Source organism: Perca fluviatilis, chromosome 13 (assembly GCF_010015445.1).
Source record: "Perca fluviatilis chromosome 13, GENO_Pfluv_1.0, whole genome shotgun sequence".
In the NCBI taxonomy this organism is placed as follows: domain Eukaryota; kingdom Metazoa; phylum Chordata; class Actinopteri; order Perciformes; family Percidae; genus Perca; species Perca fluviatilis.
In genome coordinates this window covers 39,135,235-39,162,734 of record NC_053124.1, presented here as the reverse complement: position 1 = coordinate 39,162,734, position 27,500 = coordinate 39,135,235, and the positions used below count along the sequence as shown (strand labels likewise).

At 46.3% G+C, this 27,500-nt stretch overlaps 1 protein-coding gene across 1 annotated transcript in view; it reads left to right on the top strand.

Moving 5' to 3' along the window:
- The window catches only part of LOC120571017 (atrial natriuretic peptide receptor 1-like), a 54,094-nt gene that overhangs the window by 12,851 nt on the left and 13,743 nt on the right, over positions 1 to 27,500 (top strand). The window contains exons 5-14 of the mRNA XM_039819701.1: positions 3,464 to 3,558; positions 4,159 to 4,294; positions 5,448 to 5,532; positions 8,438 to 8,558; positions 11,938 to 12,012; positions 12,090 to 12,167; positions 13,242 to 13,346; positions 15,418 to 15,489; positions 16,215 to 16,374; positions 22,878 to 23,033. Coding sequence (XP_039675635.1) covers positions 3,464 to 3,558; positions 4,159 to 4,294; positions 5,448 to 5,532; positions 8,438 to 8,558; positions 11,938 to 12,012; positions 12,090 to 12,167; positions 13,242 to 13,346; positions 15,418 to 15,489; positions 16,215 to 16,374; positions 22,878 to 23,033 — 1,083 coding nt within the window. The remainder of the gene's footprint in view (positions 1 to 3,463; positions 3,559 to 4,158; positions 4,295 to 5,447; positions 5,533 to 8,437; positions 8,559 to 11,937; positions 12,013 to 12,089; positions 12,168 to 13,241; positions 13,347 to 15,417; positions 15,490 to 16,214; positions 16,375 to 22,877; positions 23,034 to 27,500) is intronic.

Genomic DNA, 27,500 nt, shown 5'->3' with positions numbered 1-27,500 from the left:
CACCCTGGACTACCCTGGACCACCAGGCCCACCAGCCTCCCTCCTAACCCCAACTAAGAGGCTCCAGACCTGGGTCTTGACCTCCCAGACCCACCAGCCTCCCTCCTAACCCCAACTAAGAGGCTCCAGACCTGGGTCTTGACCTCCCAGACCCACCAGCCTCCCTCCTAACCCCAACTAAGAGGCTCCAGACCTGGGTCTTGACCTCCCAGAACCACCAGCCTCCCTCCTAACCCCAACTAAGAGGCTCCAGACCTGGTTCTTGACCTCCCAGAACCACCAGCCTCCCTCCTAACCCCAACTAAGAGGCTCCAGACCTGGTTCTTGACCTCCCAGAACCACCAGCCTCCCTCCTAACCCCAACTAAGATGCATGTAGACCGAGAGATTGATTATTGATCCGAGAGCTCTTCGCTGATTGGTCGTCAGTGTTTCATTAGTTTGATGATTCCCAAAGGACTCGTGTGTCGCTTTATTGTGAAAGGGGGATGTTCTCTTCCTCCAGGGGGGGGGTCAAAGGTCAAAGGTCAGAGGGCAGCAGTGAGATGACTCAGCAAAATCTAAAAGTCCTGCATCACCCTGTCACAGGTTCCATTCTGCTTCTGACTGGCTAGTAGTCCTTACCTAGCTACTGTGAGGGCACGCCCTCATACTCTGCTTCTGACTGGCTAGTAGTCCTTACCTAGGTACTGTCAGGGCCCTCATACCCTGCTTCTGACTGGCTAGTAGTCCTAGAGAAACATGAACACGTGGAGTAGTAGGCGGAGGTTTGATGCCTGCAGGACTGTAGACTTCCAGCGCGCCACAAAGCCCTCTTGGTCGCGTGCTGTCTGCTTTTTGACCTTATTGTCTTTTTCCCGCGTTGCTTTGTGGGATACGGGCGTCAAATGTAGGCTACATTGTATGTGCACTCAGATGTAGAAGTGCATTGTGGGTATTTTATAGTGGACTATATAGTGAGTGAATGGGAACACTGCTATGGTGAATAGTGGTGGAGAAGCCAACATGGCGAGCGCGTTGTTTTTATAACATGGACTTCATAAATCACATCAGACTACAAACACTCCCATCAGCCCCGGCTGTTCTCTGTTTCCTGACTGGAGACATAACAGACCACAGAGATCCTTCACTGTGGTCTGTGTGTCTGTGTGTGTGTGTGTGTGTGTGTGTCTGTTTCTGTGTGTGTGTGTGTGTGTGTGTGTGTGTGTGTATCTGTGTGTGTGTGTGTCTGTGTGTGTGTGAATGTGTGTGTCTCTGTGTGTGTGTGTTTGTGTGTCTCTGTGTGTCTGTGTGTGTGTGTGTGTACTCTGTGTGTGTGTGTGTCTCTGTGTGTGTGTGTGTGTCTCTGTGTGTGTGTGTTTGTGTGTCTCTGTGTGTCTGTGTGTGTGTGTGTGTGTCTGTGTGTGTGTGTGTGTGTGTGTGTGTGTGTGTGTGTGTGTGCTGTGTGTGTTAAATTCCTTGTTGTCATTTTCTTGGACCACTCTAATCTCTCTTTCTTTGTCTTTTGTAATAATATTTCAGTCAAAACTAAAAATATCTCCTCCAAACAACAATAAACCATCACATTTCATCACATAAAATTGCATAAATATCATATAGAGCATATTCCATCGCAGTTTTTAAGAAAATGTGCCGAATAATCAAGGATTTTTGCCCCGCAACAATCACAAAAAAACTCACAATTTTTCTGGAAGGACTGGTAGATGCACGAGCCTGATGTGTTGTGTGTCTGCTCCTACCGAGGACCCAGACTAGTAACTGCTCTTACCGAGGACCCAGACTAGTAACTGCTCTTACCGAGGCCCCAGACTAGTAACTGCTCTTACCGAGGCCCCAGACTAGTAACTGCTCTTACCGAGGACCCAGACTAGTAACTGCTCTAGACTTTCTCAGCTCTCACTGGGCTCTGTAGACACTCCCTTCTGTATACCAGTCCCTCCAGAAAAATGTCATTATGTGATCGCATAATTCAACGCATAATCAGCCAAAGTCTGCATATCTATGCGCATTTTTCAAACATGCCGCACTTTTGCCGCATAAATTGCCGATTTCCGCGCAAAATATGCGGGTCTTGCATGATTTCATAACCCCCGCATTTTCGTTGCAAAAAAGTCCCATAATATATCTCAGCAGAAAGTTGAAAAATGTTGCGTTTACTTCACACAAGAGCAGCTATTTCCCCCTGTTGCCATGGGAACGTTATGAAGTGACGTCATTACGCGACGAGAACATCATCGAAAAGCAGCGTGTTGGGGGGTGGGGGGGAATCACTGTTTTTTTTCTTTTTCATCAAACCAGTTTTTGCAAGTTCCTACAATTTCATCACATAAAATTGCATAAATATCATATAGAGCATATTCCATCGCAGTTCTTAAGAAAATGTGCCGAATAATCAAGGATTTTTGCCCCGCAACAATCACAAAAAAACTCAAAATTTTTCTGGAAGGACTGGTAGATGCACGAGCCTGATGTGTTGTGTGTCTGCAGGCTCTGAACCAATCAGATTGCTTGTTTTGACGGGCTGTGCTGTGTGTCTTTAGGAGTGATATTGGACGGTTCTGAACCAATCAGATTGCTTGTTTTGATGGGCTGTGCTGTGTGTCTTTAGGAGTGATATTGGACGGCTCTGAACCAATCAGATTGCTTGTTTTGACGTGCTGTGTTGTGTGTCTTTAGGAGCGATGTGTGAGCCAATCAGATTGCGTGTTTTGACGTGCTGTGTTGTGTGTCTTTAGGAGCGATGTGTGAGCCAATCAGATTGCGTGTTTTGATGTGCTGTGTTGTGTGTCTGCAGGCTCTGAACCAATCAGATTGCTTGTTTTGACGTGCTGTGTTGTGTGTCTTTAGGAGCGATATTGGACGGCTCTGAACCAATCAGATTGCTTGTTTTGACGTGCTGTGTTGTGTGTCTTTAGGAGCGATGTGTGAGCCAATCAGATTGTGTGTTTTGACGTGCTGTGTTGTGTGTCTGCAGGCTCTGAACCAATCAGATTGCTTGTTTTGACGGGCTGTGCTGTGTGTCTTTAGGAGTGATATTGGACGGCTCTGAACCAATCAGATTGCTTGTTTTGACGGGCTGTGCTGTGTGTCTTTAGGAGTGATATTGGACGGCTCTGAACCAATCAGATTGCTTGTTTTGACGTGCTGTGTTGTGTGTCTTTAGGAGCGATGTGTGAGCCAATCAGATTGCGTGTTTTGACGTGCTGTGTTGTGTGTCTGCAGGCTCTGAACCAATCAGATTGTTTGTTTTGACGTGCTGTGTTGTGTGTCTTTAGGAGTGATATTGGACGGCTCTGAACCAATCAGATTGCTTGTTTTTACGTGCTGTGTTGTGTGCCTGCAGGAGTGATATTGGACGGCTCTGAACCAATCAGAATGCTTGATTTGACCTGATGTGTTATGTGTCTGCAGGCTCTGAACCAATCAGAATGCTTGTTTTGACGTGCTGTGTTGTGTGTCTGCAGGAGTGATGGGGCCAGTAGAGATGGACGAGTTCGGGGACAGACAGGTGGACTTTGCTGTGTGGGACACCGTCAACATTGAGACCGGAGAGTTCCAGGTAAAACTGCTGAGTCATGATGTCATCTCTAAACCATGATGTCATACACCTGAGAGGCTCATCACAGCCAATCACAGAGTTTGTTTACACTAACTTCTGGGTAGAAGAGTTGGAATATTTTGAGACAAAAAGTCAGAACATTTGAAACCTCATTTCCCAAAAATATTCTTTTTATTCTTTTATAAATTTTATTGTAATATTCAAAGTGTTTTTCCCAAAAATTTATATTTATTTTTTATTTATTTCTATAGTATATATATATATATATATATATATATATATATATATATATATATAGAGAGAGGCATTTACCTTGGCCAGTTTTCAGCTCTGACAGTTTGGAGTCCTGTTGTTGTTCAGGAGCAGCTGTTTATTACTTTAACTACATTACACACACACACATATACACACACACACACACACACTTACACACACATACACACAGACAGACAGACAGACAGACAGACACACAGACACACAGACACACACACACACACACAGACACACACACACACACAGCGAGCTGTAATTTGATTCAGTGCTGCAGAACACGTAGCTGCATCATAATGAACGTGTGTGTGTGTGTGTGTGTGCGTGCAGGTGGTGTGTGTGTATAACAGCAGTTTGAAACAGCTGGTCATGCAGGAGGGGCGGAGCTTCCAGTGGCCCGGCGGCGCTCCACCTCCAGACATCCCCAAGTGTGGCTTCAAGAACGACGAGCCAGCCTGTGTTGCACGTATGAACATATACACACAAACACACACAGTCATACACACACACACACACACAGTCATACACACACACACACACACACACACAGACAGACACACACACACACATGCACACACACACACAAACACACAAACACACACACACCCACACACAGACAGACAGACACACAGACAGACACACACACACACACCGACCAAAGTGACTCTAAGCAGACAGACTCATTTTCCATCTGTAAATGTCATCAGGAGACTCTAAACTATCTATTAATACATCGTATACACATCAGGAGACTCTAAACTATCTATTAATACATCGTATACACATCAGGAGACTCTAAACTATCTATTAATACATCGTATACACATCAGGAGACTCTAAACTATCTATTAATACACCATATACACATCAGGAGACTAAACTATCTATTAATACACCATATACACATCAGGAGACTCTAAACTATCTATTAATACACCATATACACATCAGGAGACTCTAAACTATCTATTAATACACCATATACACATCAGGAGACTCTAAACTATCTATTAATACACCGTATACACATCAGGAGACTAAACTATCTATTAATACACCATATACACATCAGGAGACTCTAAACTATCTATTAATACACCGTATACACATCAGGAGACTAAACTATCTATTAATACACCATATACACATCAGGAGACTCTAAACTATCTATTAATACACCATATACACATCAGGAGACTCTAACCTATCTATTAATACACCATATACACATCAGGAGACTCTAAACTATCTATTAATACACCATATACACATCAGGAGACTCTAAACTATCTATTAATAAAAACAAACTCTAAAAAATTATTTATTATATTTTTAAAAACAAAAAAACAAAATTTTTTTTTATTACACAATATATACACATCAGATGTGAGGTGTCTCATTGATGCCTCATTGATGCCTCATTGATGCCTCATTGATGCCTCATTGATGCATCATTGATGCCTCATTGATGCATCATTGATGCATCATTGATGCCTCATTGATGCCTCATTGATGCATCATTGATGCCTCATTGATACCTCATTGACGCCTCATTGACGCCACACGTTGGGTGTGTATGTGTCTGTCCTAATCTCCTGATGTCCTTCCCTCGTCTCCAGGTACCGTTACGATGCTTCAGATGGTTGCCATAGTGATCTCCTTTGTCTTAGTCATCATAGTTACCGTGACCATCTTCATCTACAGGTGAGACACTCTATAAAAACCTGAGTCCAAACAACCAGGTGATACAGAAATAAACTCTCTGGGTTGGTTACATTTCTCTAAACCAATCAGAATGGTCTTGGGGCCGGAGCTAATCTCCGGACGAACCAATCAGAATGGTATTGGGGTTTAGGGTCCTCGCCACCACGAGAAAATTGGCATTGAGAACTGAACATGTAGCTGGACTTGAATGGCCTTCTTTTGACTGAAAGTTCTGCCAAACAACAACTTTTTCTGCTCACCAGTTCCATGTCCACTTCCTCACAGCCTACTACATTGAACGCTCCACCTACGTAAACACCTTCCCTCACCAGATCCATGTCCACTTTCTCACAGCCTACTGCATTGAACGCTCCACCTACGTAAACACCTTCCCTCACCACATCCATGTCCACTTCCTCACAGCTTACTGCATTGAACACTACACCTACGTAAACACCTTCCCTCATCAGATCCATGTCCACTTTCTCACAGCCTACTGCACTGAACGCTCCACCTACGTAAATACCTTCCCTCACCAGATCCATGTCCACTTCCTCACAGCCTACTACATTGAACGCTCCACCTACGTAAACACCTTCCCTCATCAGATCCATGTCCACTTTCTCACAGCCTACTGCACTGAACGCTCCACCTACGTAAACACCTTCCCTCACCACATCCATGTCCACTTCCTCACAGCCTACTGCATTGAACGCACCACCTACGTAAACACCTTCCCTCACCACATGCATGTCCACTTTCTCACAGCCTACAGCATTGAACGCACCACCTACGTAAACACCTTCCCTCACGAGTTCCATGTCCACTTCCTCACAGCCTTCTGCATTGAATGCTCCACCTACGTAAACACCTTCCCTCACCACATCCATGTCCACTTCCTCATAGCCCGCTGCATTGAACGCTCCACCTATGTAAACACCTTCCCTCACCAGTTCCATGTCCACTTCCTCACAGCCTGCTGCATTGAACGCTCCACCTACGTAAACACCTTCCCGTAATCAACGGCGCCATCACTACGTCACACGTAGCACGCCTAGTGCAAGCATAGGGTTCGGTTCGCTGGGAAAAATAGGGTTCGGCAGAAACCAGAACCCCGTCAAAAAGCCCAATATTCACCGAATCAGAAGCCCAATCCTGGATTCGATGCATCCCTGGTATGCACTCCAATACGTTTGATATCCTACAGAACTAGGAGACAACCGGCCGGTGACTGTTGGTCAGCTACAGAGAACAGGTGACTGTGAGTTAGGTAAAGAGAACAGGTGACTATGAGCCAGGTACAGAGAACAGGTGACTGTGAGCCAGGTACAGAGAACAGGTGACTGTGAGTCAGATACAGAGAACAGGTGACTGTGGGTCAGGTACAGAGAACAGGTGACTGGGAGTCAGGTACAGAGAACAGGTGACTGGGAGTCAGGTACAGAGAACAGGTGACTGTGAGCCAGGTACAGAGGTGACTGTGGGTCCGGTAAAGAGAACAGGTGACTGGTCTCAGGTACAGAGAACAGGTGACTGTGAGTCAGGTAAAGAGAACAGGTGACTGTGAGCCAGGTACAGAGAACAGGTGACTGTGAGCCAGGTACAGAGAACAGGTGACTGTGAGTCAGATACAGAGAACAGGTGACTGTGGGTCAGGTACAGAGAACAGGTGACTGTGAGCCAGGTACAGAGAACAGGTGACTGTGAGTCAGATACAGAGAACAGGTGACTGTGGGTCAGGTACAGAGAACAGGTGACTGGGAGTCAGGTACAGAGAACAGGTGACTGTGAGCCAGGTACAGAGAACAGGTGACTGGGAGTCAGGTACAGAGAACAGGTGACTGTGAGCCAGGTACAGAGGTGACTGTGGGTCCGGTAAAGAGAACAGGTGACTGGTCTCAGGTACAGAGAACAGGTGACTGTGAGTCAGGTAAAGAGAACAGGTGACTGTGAGCCAGGTACAGAGAACAGGTGACTGTGAGCCAGGTACAGAGAACAGGTGACTGTGAGTCAGATACAGAGAACAGGTGACTGTGGGTCAGGTACAGAGAACAAGTGACTGGGAGTCAGGTACAGAGAACAGGTGACTGTGAGCCAGGTACAGAGAACAGGTGACTGTGAGTCAGGTAAAGAGAACAGGTGACTGTGAGCCAGGTACAGAGAACAGGTGACTGGGAATCAGGTACAGAGAACAGGTGACTGTGAGCCAGGTACAGAGGTGACTGTGGGTCCGGTAAAGAGAACAGGTGACTGGTCTCAGGTACAGAGAACAGGTGACTGTGGGTCAGGTACAGAGAACAGGTGACTGTTGGTCAGGTACAGAGAACAGGTGACTGTGGGTCAGGTACAGAGAACAGGTGACTGTGGGTCAGGTACAGAGAACAGGTGACTGTGGGTCAGGTACAGAGAACAGGTGACTGTGAGCCAGGTACAGAGAGGTGACTGTGGGTAGGGTAGTCTCTTATGTCCAGACCTTCTTCCACAGCTCTGCGGAAGAAGGTCTGGCTAGTCCACACAGCATTCCTGGATGGGAGAAAAACCTGCTCTGGTTTATTGGCATTTCTTTTAACCAATCACAATCATCGTGGGCGGGGCTAAGCTCCGGATGGAGCCACAGTGCCTCTGCTAAATAGCCTCAGGAAGGAAATTGTTTTGGTGGAACGTGTGTACGTTCAAAATTAGTTTTAGTCGTGCAACAGAAAACTCAGATTGGACAAACAGTCTAGCTAGCTGTCTGGATTTACCCTGCAGAGATCTGAGGAGCAGTTAACCATAGTCCTCACAAATCCACCAGAGGTTAGAACGCCAACACAGAGAAAGAAACACACACTCACACACTCTCTCACACACACACACACACACACACACACACACACACACACCTGTGATTGTTTGTGCTGAACAGGAAGTTGAAGCTGGAGAGCGAGCTAGCGGCTCAGCTGTGGAGGGTTTCCTGGGACGACGTCCAGATGAGTAACCTGGATAAAGTCCTGAAGAGAACCTGCAGCAGACTCACCATGTCTCTGGTAACACACACACACAGTCAAATACACACACACACACACACAAACAGACATATGTTCTTCATCCCAGCAATAGCTTGCAGGAGTTCTGAGTAAAGTGGTGGGGTGTCCAAGTGCATAATTGGTGGCAGGTCTGGGAGATTATCCAGAATATGTGGGTCGACAGGGTTGGTGTGGTTGAAGAGACTCTCAAAATGATTTGCCCAATGGACAAGAATCTCGTGGCGGTCCTTGAAGAGCATGGACCCGTTAGCTGATCGGACTGGGGCAATCGCCCGCTTCCTGGGGCCGTACAATGCTTTTATGGCATCGCAAAAGCCTTGGGTGTTATTGCAGTCTGCCAGTTTCTGGATTTCTCGCGCCTTTTGCACCCACTAGGTGTCCTCCATAGTCCGGAGGGCTCGCTGGGTTTCTGTTCTTGCAGCAGTGAAGGTGGTTTTAAGGGTGGGAGATCCAGGGCAGGACAGGAGAGCTTTGTGGGCCTCATGCTTGTTTTAAAGGAGTAACTGTATCTCGGCTGAGTTGCAATCAAACCAGTCCTGGTAACGTTTCCTTGGTTGGCTGAGCTCCTCTGAGGCTGCACTATGATTGGCCTGGCGCAGAGCTGGCCAGTCGGATGTTTCCACCGGGAGCTTGTTGAGGTTTTCAGCAAGGAGCCATCGCAGGTTGTCTTTGGTGGTGAGGCTATTCAGCGCTGTACAGTTGAGATTTTTGTTTGGAGCGGTCCTCGGGCCACAGGGTTCAATGCTCATGAGTAGTTTGGATCTGACCATGAGGTGGTCAGTCCAGCACTCAGCTCTGCGCATAACACGGGTAAAGGTACTTTATTGTCACATACACATACATGTAGCGAAATTGATTCTCTGCATTTAACCAATTCCTCAAGGGAGCAGTGGGGAGCCAATCACAGCGCCTGGTGACCAACTCCAGATCTGAGCCAGTGCCTTGATCAAGTGCACTGACTGGAGGACCTAGTATATGTTTTTGATTGGTGGTGAGGACGTCTTGTCTGTCCTTTTGATGGACAATCACGTAGTCAAGGAGGTGCCAATGTTTTGAGCGGGGGTGCTGCCAGGTGGTCTTAAACCTGTTCTTCATCTGGAAGATGGTGTTAGTGATGACCGGCTGGTGCTCTGCACAGAGGGAGGGGAGTCTGAGCCCGTTGTGGTTAATTTTCACCACACCATGCTAGCCAATGACTTTACTCCATACCAGGTAGTCCGTGCCTACTCTAGCATTGAAGTCTCCCATGAGTACGAGTCTGTCCGTAACCGGGGTTTTCTGTAGGATGGCGTCAAGATCTCTGTAGAAATCCTCTTTGATGTTGGGCTCGGCATCAAGAGTTGGGGCGTATGCACTGATGAGAGTGACGAAGCGTCCCTTTGCCAGGGGGATGCGCCATGTCTTGAGTCTTTCATTGATGCCGATGGGGGAGTCCTGAATGCGCTGCAGTAGTTTAGACTTCACAGCAAAGCCAACTCCATGGTTACGGCGAGTGCCTTCGGGGACCCCCTTCCAGAAGAAGGTGTACCCAGCACCAACATCTGTCAGGGAGTCCTCCCCATGTAGTCTGGTCTCGCTGAGAGCTGCTATGTTGATGTTTTATCTTGCGAGCTCCAGGGCCACCAGTGCTGTCCTGCGGTGGGGCCTGTCAGGAGTTACGGCCAAGTCCAGCAGTGTGCGAATATTCAATGAAGCAATGCTTAGCTTATTTTTCACTTTGATTTTTCAACCGCAAAGGGGTGATGCCCCGACGGTTGCGGCTTACCGTCCAGAGTGTGCGGAGCAGACAATATTTGGACCACCTTTTCCAGGTCCTTGCCCATCACAGGGGTGAGCAGTGTGGGGCTGCTCAGTCACAATGGAAGCTGCCAAAAAGACGCGCTGCTCCATCCCCCAGTCCTAGCAATGGACCTTTTTCACGGCAGACATGTTGACATGTCATAGTGGGGAAAGCACAGGTGTATTCAAAACCATTACTAATGGCTGCATTCCAATATGGAGGGGCCCTGGTATTAAACCATTACTGATGGCTGCATTCCACATAGGAGAGGCCCTGGTATTAAACCATTAATGATCGCTGCATTCCACTTAGGAGAGGTCCTGGTATTAAACCATTACTGATGGCTGCATTCCACTTAGGAGAGGTCCTGGTATTAAACCATTAATGATGGCTGCATTCCACTTAGGAGAGGTCCTGGTATTAAACCATTACTGATCGCTGCATTCCACTTAGGAGAGGTCCTGGTATTAAACCATTACTGATGGCTGCATTCCACTTAGGAGAGACCCTGGTATTAAACCATTACTGATGGCTGCATTCCACTTAGGAGAGACCCTGGTATTAAACCATTAATGATGGCTGCATTCCACTTAGGAGAGGCCCTGTTATTAAACCATTACTGATGGCTGCATTCCACTTAGGAGAGACCCTGGTATTAAACCATTACTGATGGCTGCATTCCACTTAGGAGAGACCCTGGTATTAAACCATTACTGATGGCTGCATTCCACTTAGGAGAGGTCCTGGTATTAAACCATTACTGATGCTGCATTCCACTTAGGAGAGGTCCTGGTATTGTGCATGCTGACTCACTGAAATATCTTACTGGGACATTTGATGGAACTGAGTCATCGTTAAGGTTATCAATGTCAGCTGTGCTTTTCCTACTATGACAAGTCAACATGTCTGCTGTGATGAAGGTCAATCATTACTCCATTGCCGCCTGTGTGCATGGTGTGGTTAGACACTCCCAGCCACATCCTTGGCCTGTGCCCACCACCATTCCACATCACCACAGGACTCGTGAGAGGGTGGAGGGGGGCGGGGCGAGCAAGGAGCTTGCGCATAGGTAAGGATTAGACCACACTCCCACCATGTCCTTGGCAGTTCTGGGTCAGGATCCAGTGGCATGGAGACCAAGTCTTTTTTTTCAGGGTGTGCTCCCTTAGCTTTTGCCTCTATAGGGCCCAGTCTGCTAGGGCCCAGTTACCGTGTGTGGCCGAGAGGAGGCACTGTAGGAGTCTTGGCGGTGGAGAGGCTGTGTACTGACAGGAAGAGACTTACGATCTCGGCTCCTCTTCTTGCCTTTGCACAAGGGCTAGTCGGTGGCAGTAGCTGTAAGCAGAATGTAGCAAGCAGAAACAGCATCACACACCCTGTGGGAGACACACAAACACACACACACACAGACATACACACACAGACACAGAGACACACATACTAACACAGACACACATACACACACATGGACACAGAGACACACATACTAACACAGACACACAAACTCTCACACAGACACACACACACACATGGACACACACTTAGAATGGTTTCCAGTAACTGCGGGCTGGACCAATCACGTCTCTTGTTTCTCTTCAGAAAGGATCTAACTGCGGCTCTCTGATAACCATGGAGGGAAACTTCCAGATCTACACTAAGACTGGCTACTACAAGGTCTGCCCCACACACACACACACAACGCCGCTGTGACAGAGAATCAGGTGATGATGTCATGAATCTGTCTCCTGCAGGGAAACCTCGCCGCCATCAAATACATCAACAAGAAACGCATCGAACTGACTCGGAAAGTTCTGTTTGAACTCAAACATGTAAGAACTCACACACACACACACACACAAAGACAGTTTGCTGTGTGTATAGAGTCCTGCCCCTCCTCCCAGTTACTGTGTATAGAGTCCCGCCCCTTCTCCCAGTTACTGTGTATAGAGTCCCGCCCCTCCTCCCAGTTACTGTATATAGAGTCCTGTCCCTCCTCCCACCCAGTTACTGTATATAGAGTCCTGTCCCCTCCTCCCAGTTACTGTGTATAGAGTCCTGTCCCCTCCTCCCAGTTACTGTGTATAGAGTCCTGTCCCTCCTCCCAGTTACTGTGTATAGAGTCCCGCCCCTCCTCCCAGTTACTGTGTATAGAGTCCCGCCCCTCCTCCCAGTTACTGTGTATAGAGTCCCGCCCCTCCTCCCAGTTACTGTATATAGAGTCCTGTCCCTCCTCCCACCCAGTTACTGTATATAGAGTCCTGTCCCTCCTCCCAGTTACTGTGTATAGAGTCCTGTCCCTCCTCCCAGTTACTGTGTATAGAGTCCTGTCCCTCCTCCCAGTTACTGTGTATAGAGTCCCGCCCCTCCTCCCAGTTACTGTGTATAGAGTCCCGCCCCTCCTCCCAGTTACTGTGTATAGAGTCCCGCCCCTCCTCCCAGTTACTGTGTATAGAGTCCCCCTCCTCCCAGTTACTGTGTATAGAGTCCTGTCCCTCCTCCCAGTTACTGTGTATAGAGTCCTGCCCCTCCTCCCAGTTTCTGTGTATAGAGTCCTGCCCCTCCTCCCAGTTACTGTGTATAGAGTCCTACCCCTCCTCCCAGTTACTCTGTATATAGTCCTGCCCCTCCTCCCAGTTACTGTGTATAGAGTCCCGCCCCTCCTCCCAGTTACTGTGTATAGAGTCCCCCTCCTCCCAGTTACTGTGTATAGAGTCCTGTCCCTCCTCCCAGTTACTGTGTATAGAGTCCTGCCCCTCCTCCCACTTATTGTGTGTATAGAACAGTGTGGAATACCCCGTATAATCATTCTATCACCCCTTTAATATGTTGAGATAACCTCCCACTGACTGCAGGTTGGTTCTGAATCTCACTTTTTGTATTTTGATATTTTTGTGATTTTTCAGATGCGAGACGTTCAGAACGAGCACCTGACCCGCTTCATCGGCGCCTGTAGCGACCCGCCCAACATGTGCATCATCACCGAGTACTGCCCCAGGGGCAGCCTGCAGGTACAACTACCCAGTATTTACCCTTCTCCAAGGGCAGCCTACAACTACAACTACCCCAGTATTTACCCTTCCCCAGGGGCAGCCTTCAGGTACAACTACCCCAGTATTTACCCTGTCCCAGGGGCAGCCTGCAGGTACAACTACCCCAGTATTTCCCCTGTCCCAGGGGCAGCCTTCAGGTACAACTACCCCAGTATTTACTCTGCCCCAGTGGCAGCCTGCAGGTACAACTACCCCAGTATTTACCCTTCCCCAAGAGCAGCCTACAACTACAACTACCCCAGTATTTACCCTTCCCCAGGGGCAGCCTTCAGGTACAACTACCCTAGTATTTACCCTGCCTCAGGGGCAGCCTGCAGGTACAACTACCCCAGTATTTACCCTGCCCCAGGGGCAGCCTTCTATCCATTTGATTTCTATGCGTATGCCTCTCTCTCAGCTGTCTACCAGCTCTGTTTCTTTGCAGCAGCTCCATCAGATCTTCTCTCAGTTACAGTTATCTGTCAGCACTGTAACCTAGCAACCTCCCAGCACTGTAACCTAGCAACATGAGAACACATGTGGGCCAGCTGTGGGTGGATTTGGGCAGCGTGGGGTTTGGGTTATTCTGAGAGGAGGAATACTTTATCACGATGTCCAGCCTGGATGTTACTCATACAGCAAGGCAACAACAGGAGACGAGAAGGAGATGAGGAGGAGACGAGAAGGTGACGAGAAGGAGACAAGAAGGAGAAAATAAGGAGATGAGAAGGTGAAGAAAAGGAGACGAGAAGAAGACGAAAAGGAGACGAGAAGGAGACGAGAAGGAGACGAGAAGGATACCAAAAGGAGATGAAAAGGAGACATGAAGGAGACGAGAAGGAGACAAGAAGGATACCAAAAGGAGAGGAGATGAGGAGATGAAAAGGAGAGGAGAAGGAGATGAGAAGGAGACCAAAAGGAGACGAGAAGGAGACGAGAAGAGGACCAAAAGGAGACGAGAAGGTGACGAGAGGGAGACCAAAAGGAGACGAGAATGAGACGTAAAGGAGACCAGAAGGAGATGAGAAGGAGAAGAGGAGAGGAGAAAGAGACGAGAAGGAGACGAGAAGTATACCAAAAGGAGACGAGAAGGAGACGAAAAGGAGACGAGAAGGAGACCAAAAAGAGACGAGAAGGAGACAAGAAGGAGACGAAAAGGAGACGAGAAGGAGACAAGAAGGAGATGAGAATTAGATGAGAAGGAGACGAGAAGGAGAAAAACACATACACCTTACTGGTCCCCTAATACTGTATCTGAAGTCTCTTTTATATAGGCCTTAGTGGTCCTCTAATACTGTATCTGAAGTCTCTTTTATATAGACCTTAGTGGTCCCCTAATACTGTATCTGAAGTCTCTTTTATATAGACCTTAGTGGTCCCCTAATACTGTATCTGAAGTCTCTTTTATATAGGCCTTAGTGGTCCCCTAATACTGTATCTGAAGTCTCTTTTATATAGACCTTAGTGGTCCCCTAATACTGTATCTGAAGTCTCTTTTATATAGGCCTCAGTCGTCCCCTAATACTATTATGACCTCATAAGGAGAAGATTCCTGATTGGTCCATCTGAACTTCCATTTTCTCAAAGGCAGAGCAGGATACCCAGGGCTCGGTTTACACCTATCACCATTTCTAGCCACTGGGGGACCATGGCAGGCTGGGGGAACTCATATTAATGTTAAAAAAACTCATAAAGTGACATTTTCATGCCATAAGACTTTTTCTTGTAATATTGTAAAATGTTTCCCTCATCAAAAGAGAAATATATCAATATATATATATATATATATATATATATATATATATATATATATATATATATATATATATATATACCGTGGCCAGTTTTCAGCTCTGACAGTTTGGAGTCATGTTGTTGTTCAGGAGCAGCTGTTTATTACTTTAACTACGTTACACACACACACACACACAGAGCGAGCTGTAATTTGATTAAGTGCTACAGAACACGTAGCTGCATCATAATGAAAGTTGTGTGTGTGTGTGTGTGTGTGTGTGTGTGTGTGTGTGTGTGTGTGTGTGTGTGTGTGTAGGACCTGATGGAGAGCGACAGCATCACTCTGGACTGGATGTTCAGATACTCTCTCATCAATGACATCGTCAAGGTAACGGCCTGTCACATGGGGGAAGCGCCTCCCTCCCCTTTAGATAGATCCATCCCATAATACTCAGTGTTTTCTCCTCTCTCATGTTCCTGTCCAACGCAGCACATTCATTTAATCAGTCAATGCTTATTTCCATAAGAGATCATTTCAAAATAAAAGCCCAAACCTTTCCATAAGATGTCATTTCAAAATAAAAGCCCAAACCTTTCTATAAGAGGTCATTTCAAAATAAAAGCACAAACCTTTCCATAAGAGATCATTTCAAAATAAAAGCCCAAACCTTTCCATAAGAGATCATTTCAAAATAAAAGCCCAAACCTTTCCATAAAAGATCATTTCAAAATAAAAGCCCAAACCTTTCCATAAGAGATCATTTCAAAATAAAAGCCCAAACCTTTCCATAAGAGGTCATTTCAAAATAAAAGCCCAAACTTTTACATGAGAGGTCATTTCAAAATAAAAGCCCAAAACTTTCCATAAGAGATCATTTCAAAATAAAAGCCCAAACCTTTCCATAATAAGTCATTTCAAAATAAAAGCCCAAACCTTTCCATAAGAAGTCATTTCAAAATGAAAGCCCAAACCTTTCCATAAGAGATCATTTTCAAAATAAAATCCCAAAACTTCCATAAGAGGTCATTTCAAAATAAAGCCCCAAAGCTCCCATCTGTCCCTGAGACCAGATTCTGATGTGGTTTATTTATTGTTGTTGTTGTTATTTTTAGGGGATGTTGTTCCTCCACAACAGCGTCATCGTCTCCCACGGCAACCTGAAATCGTCTAACTGCGTGGTGGACAGCCGCTTCGTCCTTAAGATCACAGATTATGGTCTGCAGAGTCTGAGGACAGCCAGCTGTCCTGATGACACACACGCTTACTACGCACGTAAGACACACATACATAGACACCACACGCCACACATACACACATACATACACACACACACACACACACACACACACACACACACACACACACACACACACACACACACACACACACACACACACACATACATACACACTTACACACACTAACACGTATCACACACACAGACACACACAGACACCAACACACACACACACACACACACACACACACAGGAACATACACACTCACATCAATATCAATAATACATACACATACATACACACAACTAGGACATACACAGACACACACACACATCATATACACATATCACATACATACACAGAGACACATAATACACAAAACACAGAACACATAACACACATCATCACACATACACATCATCACACAGATATCAACACACACTAGTAATGACACATATCATCATCACATATTAGGACTATACACAGACACACATCATCATCATCACATATCACATACACACATTACACAATAACATCATCATCATCACACAGAGACACACACTACCAATATCATCACATACCACATAGGAACATACACAGATCATCACCATCATCATTACACAGAGACAATAACACATATCAACAACATAGGGACATACAGCATCAATACACACATACACATCACACAGAGATCATCACTAATACAATACCATCACATATTAGGACATACGGCTACCAGACACATACACACAGACATCATCATCATCATCATCACACACATACACATCACAACAATAACACCACATATTCTTATTCCGCCGAGTGTTGATGGCGTAAGAACTGGCGACTACAAAACACAGAAGCATTTATACTTTACCTTGCATAGTAACAAAATAGGCACAGTATTGTTGAAGAAACACAGCGGCTTTATATTTCTGAAGGCAGCAGTAGAGCCCAGTCAGAGTGTCAGCATGGGTAATGCTGAGGCAAAGTGGAGTCATTGAGACAGTCGGCTGCTCTTGCATTGCCGAGTTAGGGAAGTCATTACATTACACACATTTACACATTTATCCAAAGCGAGTTACAATTGCTACATATGTCAGAGGTTGCACTCCTCTGGAGCAACTAGGGGTTAAGTGTCTTGCTCAGGGACACATTGGTTGATGCTTCGCAGTGGGAATCGAACCCTGGTCTCCCACACCAAAGGCACATGTCTTAACCACTGCGCCATCACCACCCACCAAGTCATGTAGCCATGCAGCAGCTATTCTGTGGAAGGTAAAAATAAAAAAGCACATAAGCACAGTACTTGACTAAATGTACTTTTACACTTGTAATTTGATATACTTATGTTCATGTTTAATAGTAAGTGGATAAATAACAAAGACAGTATTGATTATTGCAGGTGCAAAATGCAGTGATTGGTGGAAAGACAGGGCATGTACAGATGAGCAGCGCAGGTGGAATGCAGGGACATCAAAGAACCTTGAGCCTAAACGTCTGACGGTAGGGCCCACATACTTAAATACTTCGACTTCGGCCAACGAAAGTTTGCCCCGGCGTTGCAAAACAACACGCCAAGTCCGGCAACATTTTTTAGATGTCCCGGCTGTCAGAAGACAGAGGGCGGTAAAAAGCACAGCAGCAAACCATCGGGAAAAATGTTAGCTCATAAATGCTCTGGTGACCTGGCTAATGTAGCTCTAGCTGCCCCGCTATGCTTACAATGAAATGAAAGTTCGCCAACATGACGGCGGACCTGTCGGCTAGCTGAAACCATTTGAGTGTTTAAACCATTCCCAAGTGGTCTGTTTGGTGCGGTGCGCGCTGTTTAGCCGTAGGCTACATATAAACAACAATCCGTGTTGCTACAAGCGTCAATGTTCGCCAACAAAACATGTAATCAAACAAATGCACAAGTAGCCTAGCTAGCTAGCTGCCTGGCTAGGCTAAAATGAAATCCAATGTCCGAACATGCTAGCGATTAGCCTGTTGGCTAGCTGAAAAGTTTGAGTGTTTAAACTAACATATACAGTGGTCTATTTAGTGGTGTATGTGCCCTAATTAAGTTTGTGTGTCGTATAAAACACAATTTGTGTTGATAGAAGTACCGATGTTCGTGTAGAAACATTTTAATCACATCAAAATGTTCATGATACGGAGCTGATGACCTCCGCCATCTTGGTCAGACTTTTTTTGTAACTCCCGCCTCCAAACACAAACACACGGACCTGATTGGTTCTCGAGTGGTCCTCATTTGAATAAAGTTAAACTTTCGTAAACTTTATTTCGCTCCCCTCGGGCGATTCGCTCTCATCTCGCCCAATCAGGGCGAATTTCGTCTCCATTCAACCTCAGTGAGAGCAAAGCGAAATTTCGCTGTGTGGAAACCTACCGTGAGTCAGATAAACTTCAGGCACCACAAGGCAGAACAGCAATACAGTAACTGTAGGGCTGTAGCCAGTCAACCACTCCCAAATTCACCACATCATGTGTCACACAAAGACTTCAGAGACAGTGTGGACAAAGCCCCCATCCAACCACTCATTGTCCTGAAGAACAATTTACTCGGGAAGTGTTATAATGCCTCACCATCAGCAGAACAACCTAGCACTAGTTACAGTGCAGTTGATGACAAGATTCTTCAGCCACATCAGACACACAATTATGAGCTTAGCTGTAACTCATGCAAGGCTTTCTACCAGGCATACGTTGAAGTTAGTGATGCTCAAGCAGCTCAATTAGAATTAGAAACAAGAGAGCAAAGTGCCTCTGATTTGTGGCACAATTGTAGAAAAATCAGACTTACAGCATGTTCTGCCAAAAAGGTTCCTGTCCATGCAACCACAAGCAGTGACAAATTTCTATGTGAGCACATATACCCCTCATTTCGTGGTAACTATGCAACTAACTATGGTAAAGCAAACGAATGTAGAGCTTGCCAAGAGCTAAAAGAAGAGGGCATGAGCATTACTCACAGGGGCACTGTTGTAAGTGTCCAGGAACCATGGCTCTCTGCCAGTCCTGATGGGGTCATTGACTCATGTGTGCTACTGGAAGTAAAATGTCCAATGCCAACCCAGCCCCTCACTCAACACCTCACAAAAAAACATTCACAGTGATGTCAAACTAGTAGATCATGGATGGGGAGGGGGCTGCAGTTGCAGAAAACTGGCAGTAGGGGATATTACATGCAAATACAGCTTACAATGTTTTGCACAGGTCTGAAATCTGCTACACTTTTGATCTGGACACCCAAAGAGCATGTTTCCCTTACAGTGCAGTATGATGAGGCATTTGTGAGGGAGCAAGTCAAGCGATTGAGAGGTTTTTCATTTCTCACGTGTGCTACCTCGGCTTGTAGATGAATATGCTGCAGGACGGTTTAAGCTAAATAAAAGATACATTGAGGTAATGGACAAGGTTCAGTGAACATCTACACATGTGGCATGCCCATAAATGTGTGCCATACATTAAGAGAATCTGAGTGAAAATTGGGATACCTTTAGACTGTGTAAACATTCTTACAGTGTTAAGCAAAAACATGCTGCCAGTCTTTATTGTTTTTATGTAAAGATATGCAATGTGATAAAAAGCATTCACGTCATATTTGAAAAGTTGATAACATGAAATGTTGTAAGTAGTTTAATATATACATAATACCAGTTTGTATTATTTAGAAAAAATGCATACATATTCACATTCTGTACAACACAACAAATGTTCACATACACTCGTTTTGTAGACATCAGTGTTTTAGCCATTATGGCACCATTTCATTTGACGTTCCTGTAAATATGGTATATACATGGATCACATATTAAATTATTAAGCTTTGTTAGGCCTATATACAGATCAGTCTCAGGTTGACACTTGTAGTTCTGAAAGTTAAGGTACACAACGTAAGGTAATGTTTATGTATGTTTAATGTATGCCTTAGTTTGAGGTTATTATTGCATTTCAGAAAATGTTTTCTTTAAAAACAATGCAATATGGCACTTAAATGCACTTAATATGTTTAGTTTGTGAGCAATATTGTAATGTAGGCAATACAAATTTTGCTATTTCCGAAAATTAAACCAAACTAGCTTGTCAATAAAACAAAAGTATTTCTTATCAGATTACTCGATTAATCGATGGAATAATCGGTAGAATCGATTACTAAAATAATCGATAGCTGCAGCCCTAATCTCGAATAAGATCCTCCCTCAGATTAACAAGAGCAGCACACACTCTTAGAATCTTGTCAATTTTAGGAGCCATAGTGATCGGAACAACCTGGGACAGTATTTTGTAAACTTTAAAACGTCGAATTGCTCTTTCAACATGAATTCCCACATGTGCGATTCGTCTAGTGCTCGTCACCTGTTCCTCAGTCAGCTGTCCACGCTTTTTTGTGAAAGAAGGCATTATCAACTTCACTTTTCTCTCAAACAGCAAGTCTTTTATGGTAAAGCCTCTATCTGCCATGACCTCATCTCCAGGCATTAAGTAGTCCAATATGCCTGAGTCCATAGTGATAAATTTGTCACTGCATCGCCCTCCATATGCTGCAGAAATGAACATAATTAGTCCACATGGGGCAACAGCTACCACGTATTTCACAGTGTTATGTGAATAATAATGACTGTATGTTTCTCCTCTGGAATCAAGGTTTTTCGGTTTCTGTAAAAGGCTCTCACTGCAGTCTATAATACATGTTGTACTGGGGAAATTCTTCTTGAAGGCTGCAGGCATGGTTGCCCGAATAATTTCTCTTGGAAGCCATGGAATTAGAGGTCGCAAAACTTCCTCCAGTTTGTCGATCCAATATGACATTATCCTGCTAGCCATGCTCAGTGATACATGAAACTGTCTGCTTAGATCACCTATTACACGGTTTGTTTTTAATTTCATAAGTGTCATGAGAACTTGATCTCGAACAGGCATTGTAAATGAAGTACTGGCATGTCCTTCCAGTGTTGATACAAGAATGTCAAATGTTTCCAGATCTAAACCAGTGTAGAGCAAAGCATCCGCGTTACTTTGAAGCAGAAAGTAGGCAATGTCATCACACTGAGTCATCTTATCCTGCACATCTTTTCTGCTGGCTGCCTTGCAGTAAACATGATCTTGTCGGGCAGGGTCCTCCCACTGTGTGTGGACTGAGTGTAACTGTTGGTGAACGGGAATTGCAGAACTTGAGTTGCTGATCTGGTCTGAAGCAGTTGAGGACAGGCCCGTAGAGCAGTCTGACCAAAACAAAAGCATTGCCAAAGTTACACAGTAGGAAAGTAAACACCAGAAGTACAACATGTCATAACTGACCAGTAAATGTATGTTTTGTATTAATTAATCTAAAACTGAAAAGGTAACTAGCAACTAAAGCTCTCAAATAATTGTAGTGGTGTACAAGTAGGCTATAATATTTTGCCTTTTGAAATGTAGCTAGTGGAGTAGAAGAAAGTATAGGGATGAGTCGGGATGAGCTACAACACTGATATGCCAAACTAACGTTACATCAGCGTACAGTATGAAGTAGCTAGCTACTTAAGCTAAATTCTAACGTCTGTAACATTTTCTTTTTAACGTTTTCTTTTTAACGTCTTTAACGTTTTCTTTTTAAAATGCCGTTAATCTGAAAAGTGTTTCAGCCGTCCCGGTTCTCCCATATCACGAAATAACCAGTATTTATATCTATCTTGCTGCATAAAACATGGAATAACTGTAACTGTTACAGTTTAACTTACGAGGTCAGCCTTGGATGTCTTCATTGCTGCTGCTAGCCGTTTCCGACACAGTTAGCCGGATTAGCTTTCTCCTCTTCTTCTTCGGAGGTGGTCGGTCGTAGCCCAGATAAAGCTCCGGATCAGGCTGCAGATCTGTTGGCTTTTTTTTTGAAGAAATGGAAAGAGCAAACATACGCTCTCTTTGGAGGGTGCTTTAGTTTCAAAGCTGCAGGCCACGCTTTTTTGCGTTCCTCGTTCCTTGGCATGGAGTGCAAAGCGTAGGGCGCTGGACACGGACAATTTCTTCGAAGTTGCTCATGTTCGAAGCAAGACGCGTCGTCCGAAAATCTTCAATTTTCTTGAATTGTTATGGCAACCAACAACGGCACAAGTTTGAACCTGAGCTCATGTTAACAACACTTAAAAACAACTAATTATAATCAATGTAATGTTGCCTTCTCTGTCGACATCATGGTACGCTAGCAATTTAGCGAGTAGAGGTTAGCCGCTGAACCGGAAACACAACACCGGAAAGCAGAAGTAGGTCAGCACCCATTGGTTGCTGGAGAAACAAGTGGATACCTATAAAACTTCCAGAAATCAGAGGCTGCACAACTTGTCTTTTCATCAGAATCTAAATAATTGTAATATTAAAACTTTTTAAAGTCAAATATTACTGTGTGTCTGTGTATGTGTGTGTGTGTGTGTGTGTGTGTCTCTGTGCGTGCATGCATGGGTGCGTACGTGTGTGTGTGTGTATGTGTGTGTGTGTGTGTTGTGTGTGTGTGTGTGTGTGTGTGTGTGTGTGTGTGTGTGTGTGTGTGTGTAGGGAAGCTGTGGACAGCCCCCGAGCTGCTGAGGACAGACTGCCCCCCCCCCTGTGGGACCCAGAAAGGAGACGTCTTCAGCTTCAGCATCATCCTGCAGGAGGTGGCTCTGCTCAGAGGAGTCTTCTACCTGGACACACACACACTCACACCCAAAGGTCTGTCTCTGTGTGTGTGTGTGTGTGTGTGTGTGTGTGTGTGTGTGTGTGTGTGTGTGTGTGTGTGTGTGTGTGTGTGTGTGTGTCTGTCTGCCTGTCTCTGTGTGTGTGTGTTTGTGTGTGTGTGTGTGTATGTTTGTCTCTGTGGCATGTACGCGCGCGTACGTGTGTGTGTGTGTGTGTCTGTCACTGTGTTTGTGCATGTGTGGATGTGTGTGTGTGTGTTGTGTGTGTGTGTGTGTGTGCGCTGCGTGTGTGTGTACGTGCTGGCGCGTGTGTGCGTGTGCGGTGTGTGTACGCGTCTGTGTTTGTTTGTGTGTGTGTTTGTGTGTGTGTGCGCGGCATGCGTGCGTGTCTGTGTGTGTGTGTTGTGTGTGCATGTCTGTGCGTGCTGCGTCGTTGTTGCGTGTGTGTGTATGCGTCTGTGTTTGTTTTGGCCTGAGAAGATGTCCAGAAACCAGCAGGACCCAGGTACACCCATCTACTGTCTGGAGAAGATGTCCAGAAACCAGCAGGACCCAGGTACACCCATCTACTGTCTGGAGAAGATGTCCAGAAACCAGTAGGACCCAGGTACACCCATCTACTGTCTGGAGAAGATGTCCAAAACCAGCAGGACCCAGGTACACCAGTCTACTGTCTGGAGAAGATGTCCAGAAACCAGCAGGACCCAGGTACACCCATCTACTGTCTGGAGAAGATGTCCAGAAACCAGTAGGACCCAGGTACACCCATCTACTGTCTGGAGAAGATGTCCAGAAACCAGCAGGACCCAGGTACACCCATCTACTGTCTGGAGAAGATGTCCAGAAACCAGCAGGACCCAGGTACACCCATCTACTGTCTGGAGAAGATGTCCAGAAACCAGCAGGACCCAGGTACACCCATCTACTGTCTGGAGAAGATGTCCAGAAACCAGCAGGACCCAGGTACACCCATCTACTGTCTGGAGAGATGTCCAGAAACCAGCAGGACCCAGGTACACCCATCTACTGTCTGGAGAAGATGTCCAAACAGAGGACCCAGGTACACCAATCTACTGTCTGAGAAGATGTCCAAAGTAGGACCCAGGTACACCCATCTACTGTCTGGAGAGATGTCCAAAACCACGACCCAGGTACACCCATTCTGTTGGAGAGTGTAAACCAGCAGGACCCAGTACACATAACTGTCTGGAGAAGATGTCCAGAAACCAGCAGGACCCAGGTACACCCATCTACTGTCTGGAGAAGATGTCCAGAAACCAGCAGGACCCAGGTACACCCATCTACTGTCTGGAGAAGATGTCCAGAAACCAGCAGGACCCAGGTACACCCATCTACTGTCTGGAGAAGATGTCCAGAAACCAGCAGGACCCAGGTACACCCATCTACTGTCTGGAGAAGATGTCCAGAAACCAGCAGGACCCAGGTACACCCATCTACTGTCTGGAGAAGATGTCCAGAAACCAGCAGGACCCAGGTACACCCATCTACTGTCTGGAGAAGATGTCCAGAAACCAGCAGGACCCAGCTACACCCATCTACTGTCTGGAAGAAGATGTCCAGAAACCAGCAGGACCCAGGTACACCCATCTACTGTCTGGAAGATGTCCAGAAACCAGCAGGACCCAGGTACACCCATCTACTGTCTGGAGAAGATGTCCAAAAACCAGCAGGACCCAGGTACACCCATCTACTGTCTGGAGAAGATGTCCAGAAACCAGTAGGACCCAGGTACACCAGTCTACTGTCTGGAGAAGATGTCCAGAAACCAGCAGGACCCAGGTACACCCATCTACTGTCTGGAGAAGATGTCCAAAACCAGCAGGGACCCAGGTACACCCATCTACTGTCTGGAGAAGATGTCCAGAAACCAGTAGGACCAGGTACCCCCATCTACTGTCTGGAGAAGATGTCCAGAAACCAGCAGGACCCAGGTACAAAGACCAATCTACTGTCTGGAGAAGATGTCAACCAGCAACACCAGGTAAGTCACCCATCTACTGTCTGGAGAAGATGTCCAAAACCAGCAGGACCCAGGTACACCCATCTACTGTCTTGAGAAGATGTCCAGAAACCAGTAGGACCCAGGTACACCAGTCTACTGTCTGGAGAAGATGTCCAAAACCAGCAGGACCCAGGTACACCCATCTACTGTCTGGAGAAGATGTCCAGAAACCAGTAGGACCCAGGTACACCCATCTACTGTCTGGAGAAGATGTCCAGAAACCAGTAGGACCCAGGTACACCAGTCTACTGTCTGGAGAAGATGTCCAGAAACCAGCAGGACCCAGGTACACCAGTCTACTGTCTGGAGAAGATGTCCAGAAACCAGCAGGACCCAGGTACACCCATCTACTGTCTGGAGAAGATGTCCAGAAACCAGCAGGACCCAGGTACACCCATCTACTGTCTGGAGAAGATGTCCAAAACCAGCAGGACCCAGGTACACCCATCTACTGTCTGGAGAAGATGTCCAGAAACCAGCAGGACCCAGGTACACCCATCTACTGTCTGGAGAAGATGTCCAGAAACCAGCAGGACCCAGGTACCCCCATCTACTGTCTGGAGAAGTCTGGCCAGAAGTGGTCTTCATGGAAGAGTTGCAGCCAAAAAGCCAGACCTCTGACATAGAAACAAGGCCAAGCGACTCAACTATGCACGAAAACATAGAAACTGGGGAGCAGAAAAACAGCAGCAGGTGCTCTGGACTGATGAAATATTTTGCTGTAGAACAGGGGGGGTCAAACTCAACTTCCCAGAGGGCCACACTGGAAAATAAGAATCACATCAAGGGCCAGACATGTTCAGTTCACACAGGCTTTTATTTAATCAAAAGTCTTCAGTCTTATTGTGTCTATATAATTATCATATATATATATATATATATATATGTGTGTGTGTGTGTGTGTGCATGTCTGTGTGCGTGCATGCGTGCGTGTGTGCGTGTGTGTGCATGCGTCTGTGTTTGTTTGTGGCCTGAGAAGATGTCCAGAAACCAGCAGGACCCAGGTACACCCATCTACTGTCTGGAGAAGATGTCCAGAAACCAGCAGGACCCAGGTACACCCATCTACTGTCTGGAGAAGATGTCCAGAAACCAGTAGGACCCAGGTACACCCATCTACTGTCTGGAGAAGATGTCCAAAAACCAGCAGGACCCAGGTACACCAGTCTACTGTCTGGAGAAGATGTCCAGAAACCAGCAGGACCCAGGTACACCCATCTACTGTCTGGAGAAGATGTCCAGAAACCAGTAGGACCCAGGTACACCCATCTACTGTCTGGAGAAGATGTCCAGAAACCAGCAGGACCCAGGTACACCCATCTACTGTCTGGAGAAGATGTCCAGAAACCAGCAGGACCCAGGTACACCCATCTACTGTCTGGAGAAGATGTCCAGAAACCAGCAGGACCCAGGTACACCCATCTACTGTCTGGAGAAGATGTCCAGAAACCAGCAGGACCCAGGTACACCCATCTACTGTCTGGAGAAGATGTCCAGAAACCAGCAGGACCCAGGTACACCCATCTACTGTCTGGAGAAGATGTCCAGAAACCAGTAGGACCCAGGTACACCAGTCTACTGTCTGGAGAAGATGTCCAGAAACCAGCAGGACCCAGGTACACCCATCTACTGTCTGGAGAAGATGTCCAAAAACCAGCAGGACCCAGGTACACCCATCTACTGTCTGGAGAAGATGTCCAAAACCAGCAGGACCCAGGTACACCCATCTACTGTCTGGAGAAGATGTCCAGAAACCAGCAGGACCCAGGTACACCAGTCTACTGTCTGGAGAAGATGTCCAGAAACCAGCAGGACCCAGGTACACCCATCTACTGTCTGGAGAAGATGTCCAGAAACCAGCAGGACCCAGGTACACCCATCTACTGTCTGGAGAAGATGTCCAGAAACCAGCAGGACCCAGGTACACCCATCTACTGTCTGGAGAAGATGTCCAGAAACCAGCAGGACCCAGGTACACCCATCTACTGTCTGGAGAAGATGTCCAGAAACCAGCAGGACCCAGGTACACCAGTCTACTGTCTGGAGAAGATGTCCAGAAACCAGCAGGACCCAGCTACACCCATCTACTGTCTGGAGAAGATGTCCAGAAACCAGCAGGACCCAGGTACACCCATCTACTGTCTGGAGAAGATGTCCAGAAACCAGCAGGACCCAGGTACACCCATCTACTGTCTGGAGAAGATGTCCAAAAACCAGCAGGACCCAGGTACACCCATCTACTGTCTGGAGAAGATGTCCAGAAACCAGTAGGACCCAGGTACACCAGTCTACTGTCTGGAGAAGATGTCCAGAAACCAGCAGGACCCAGGTACACCCATCTACTGTCGTAGAAGATGTCCAAAAACCAGCAGGACCCAGGTACACCCATCTACTGTCTGGAGAAGATGTCCAGAAACCAGTAGGACCCAGGTACACCAGTCTACTGTCTGGAGAAGATGTCCAGAAACCAGCAGGACC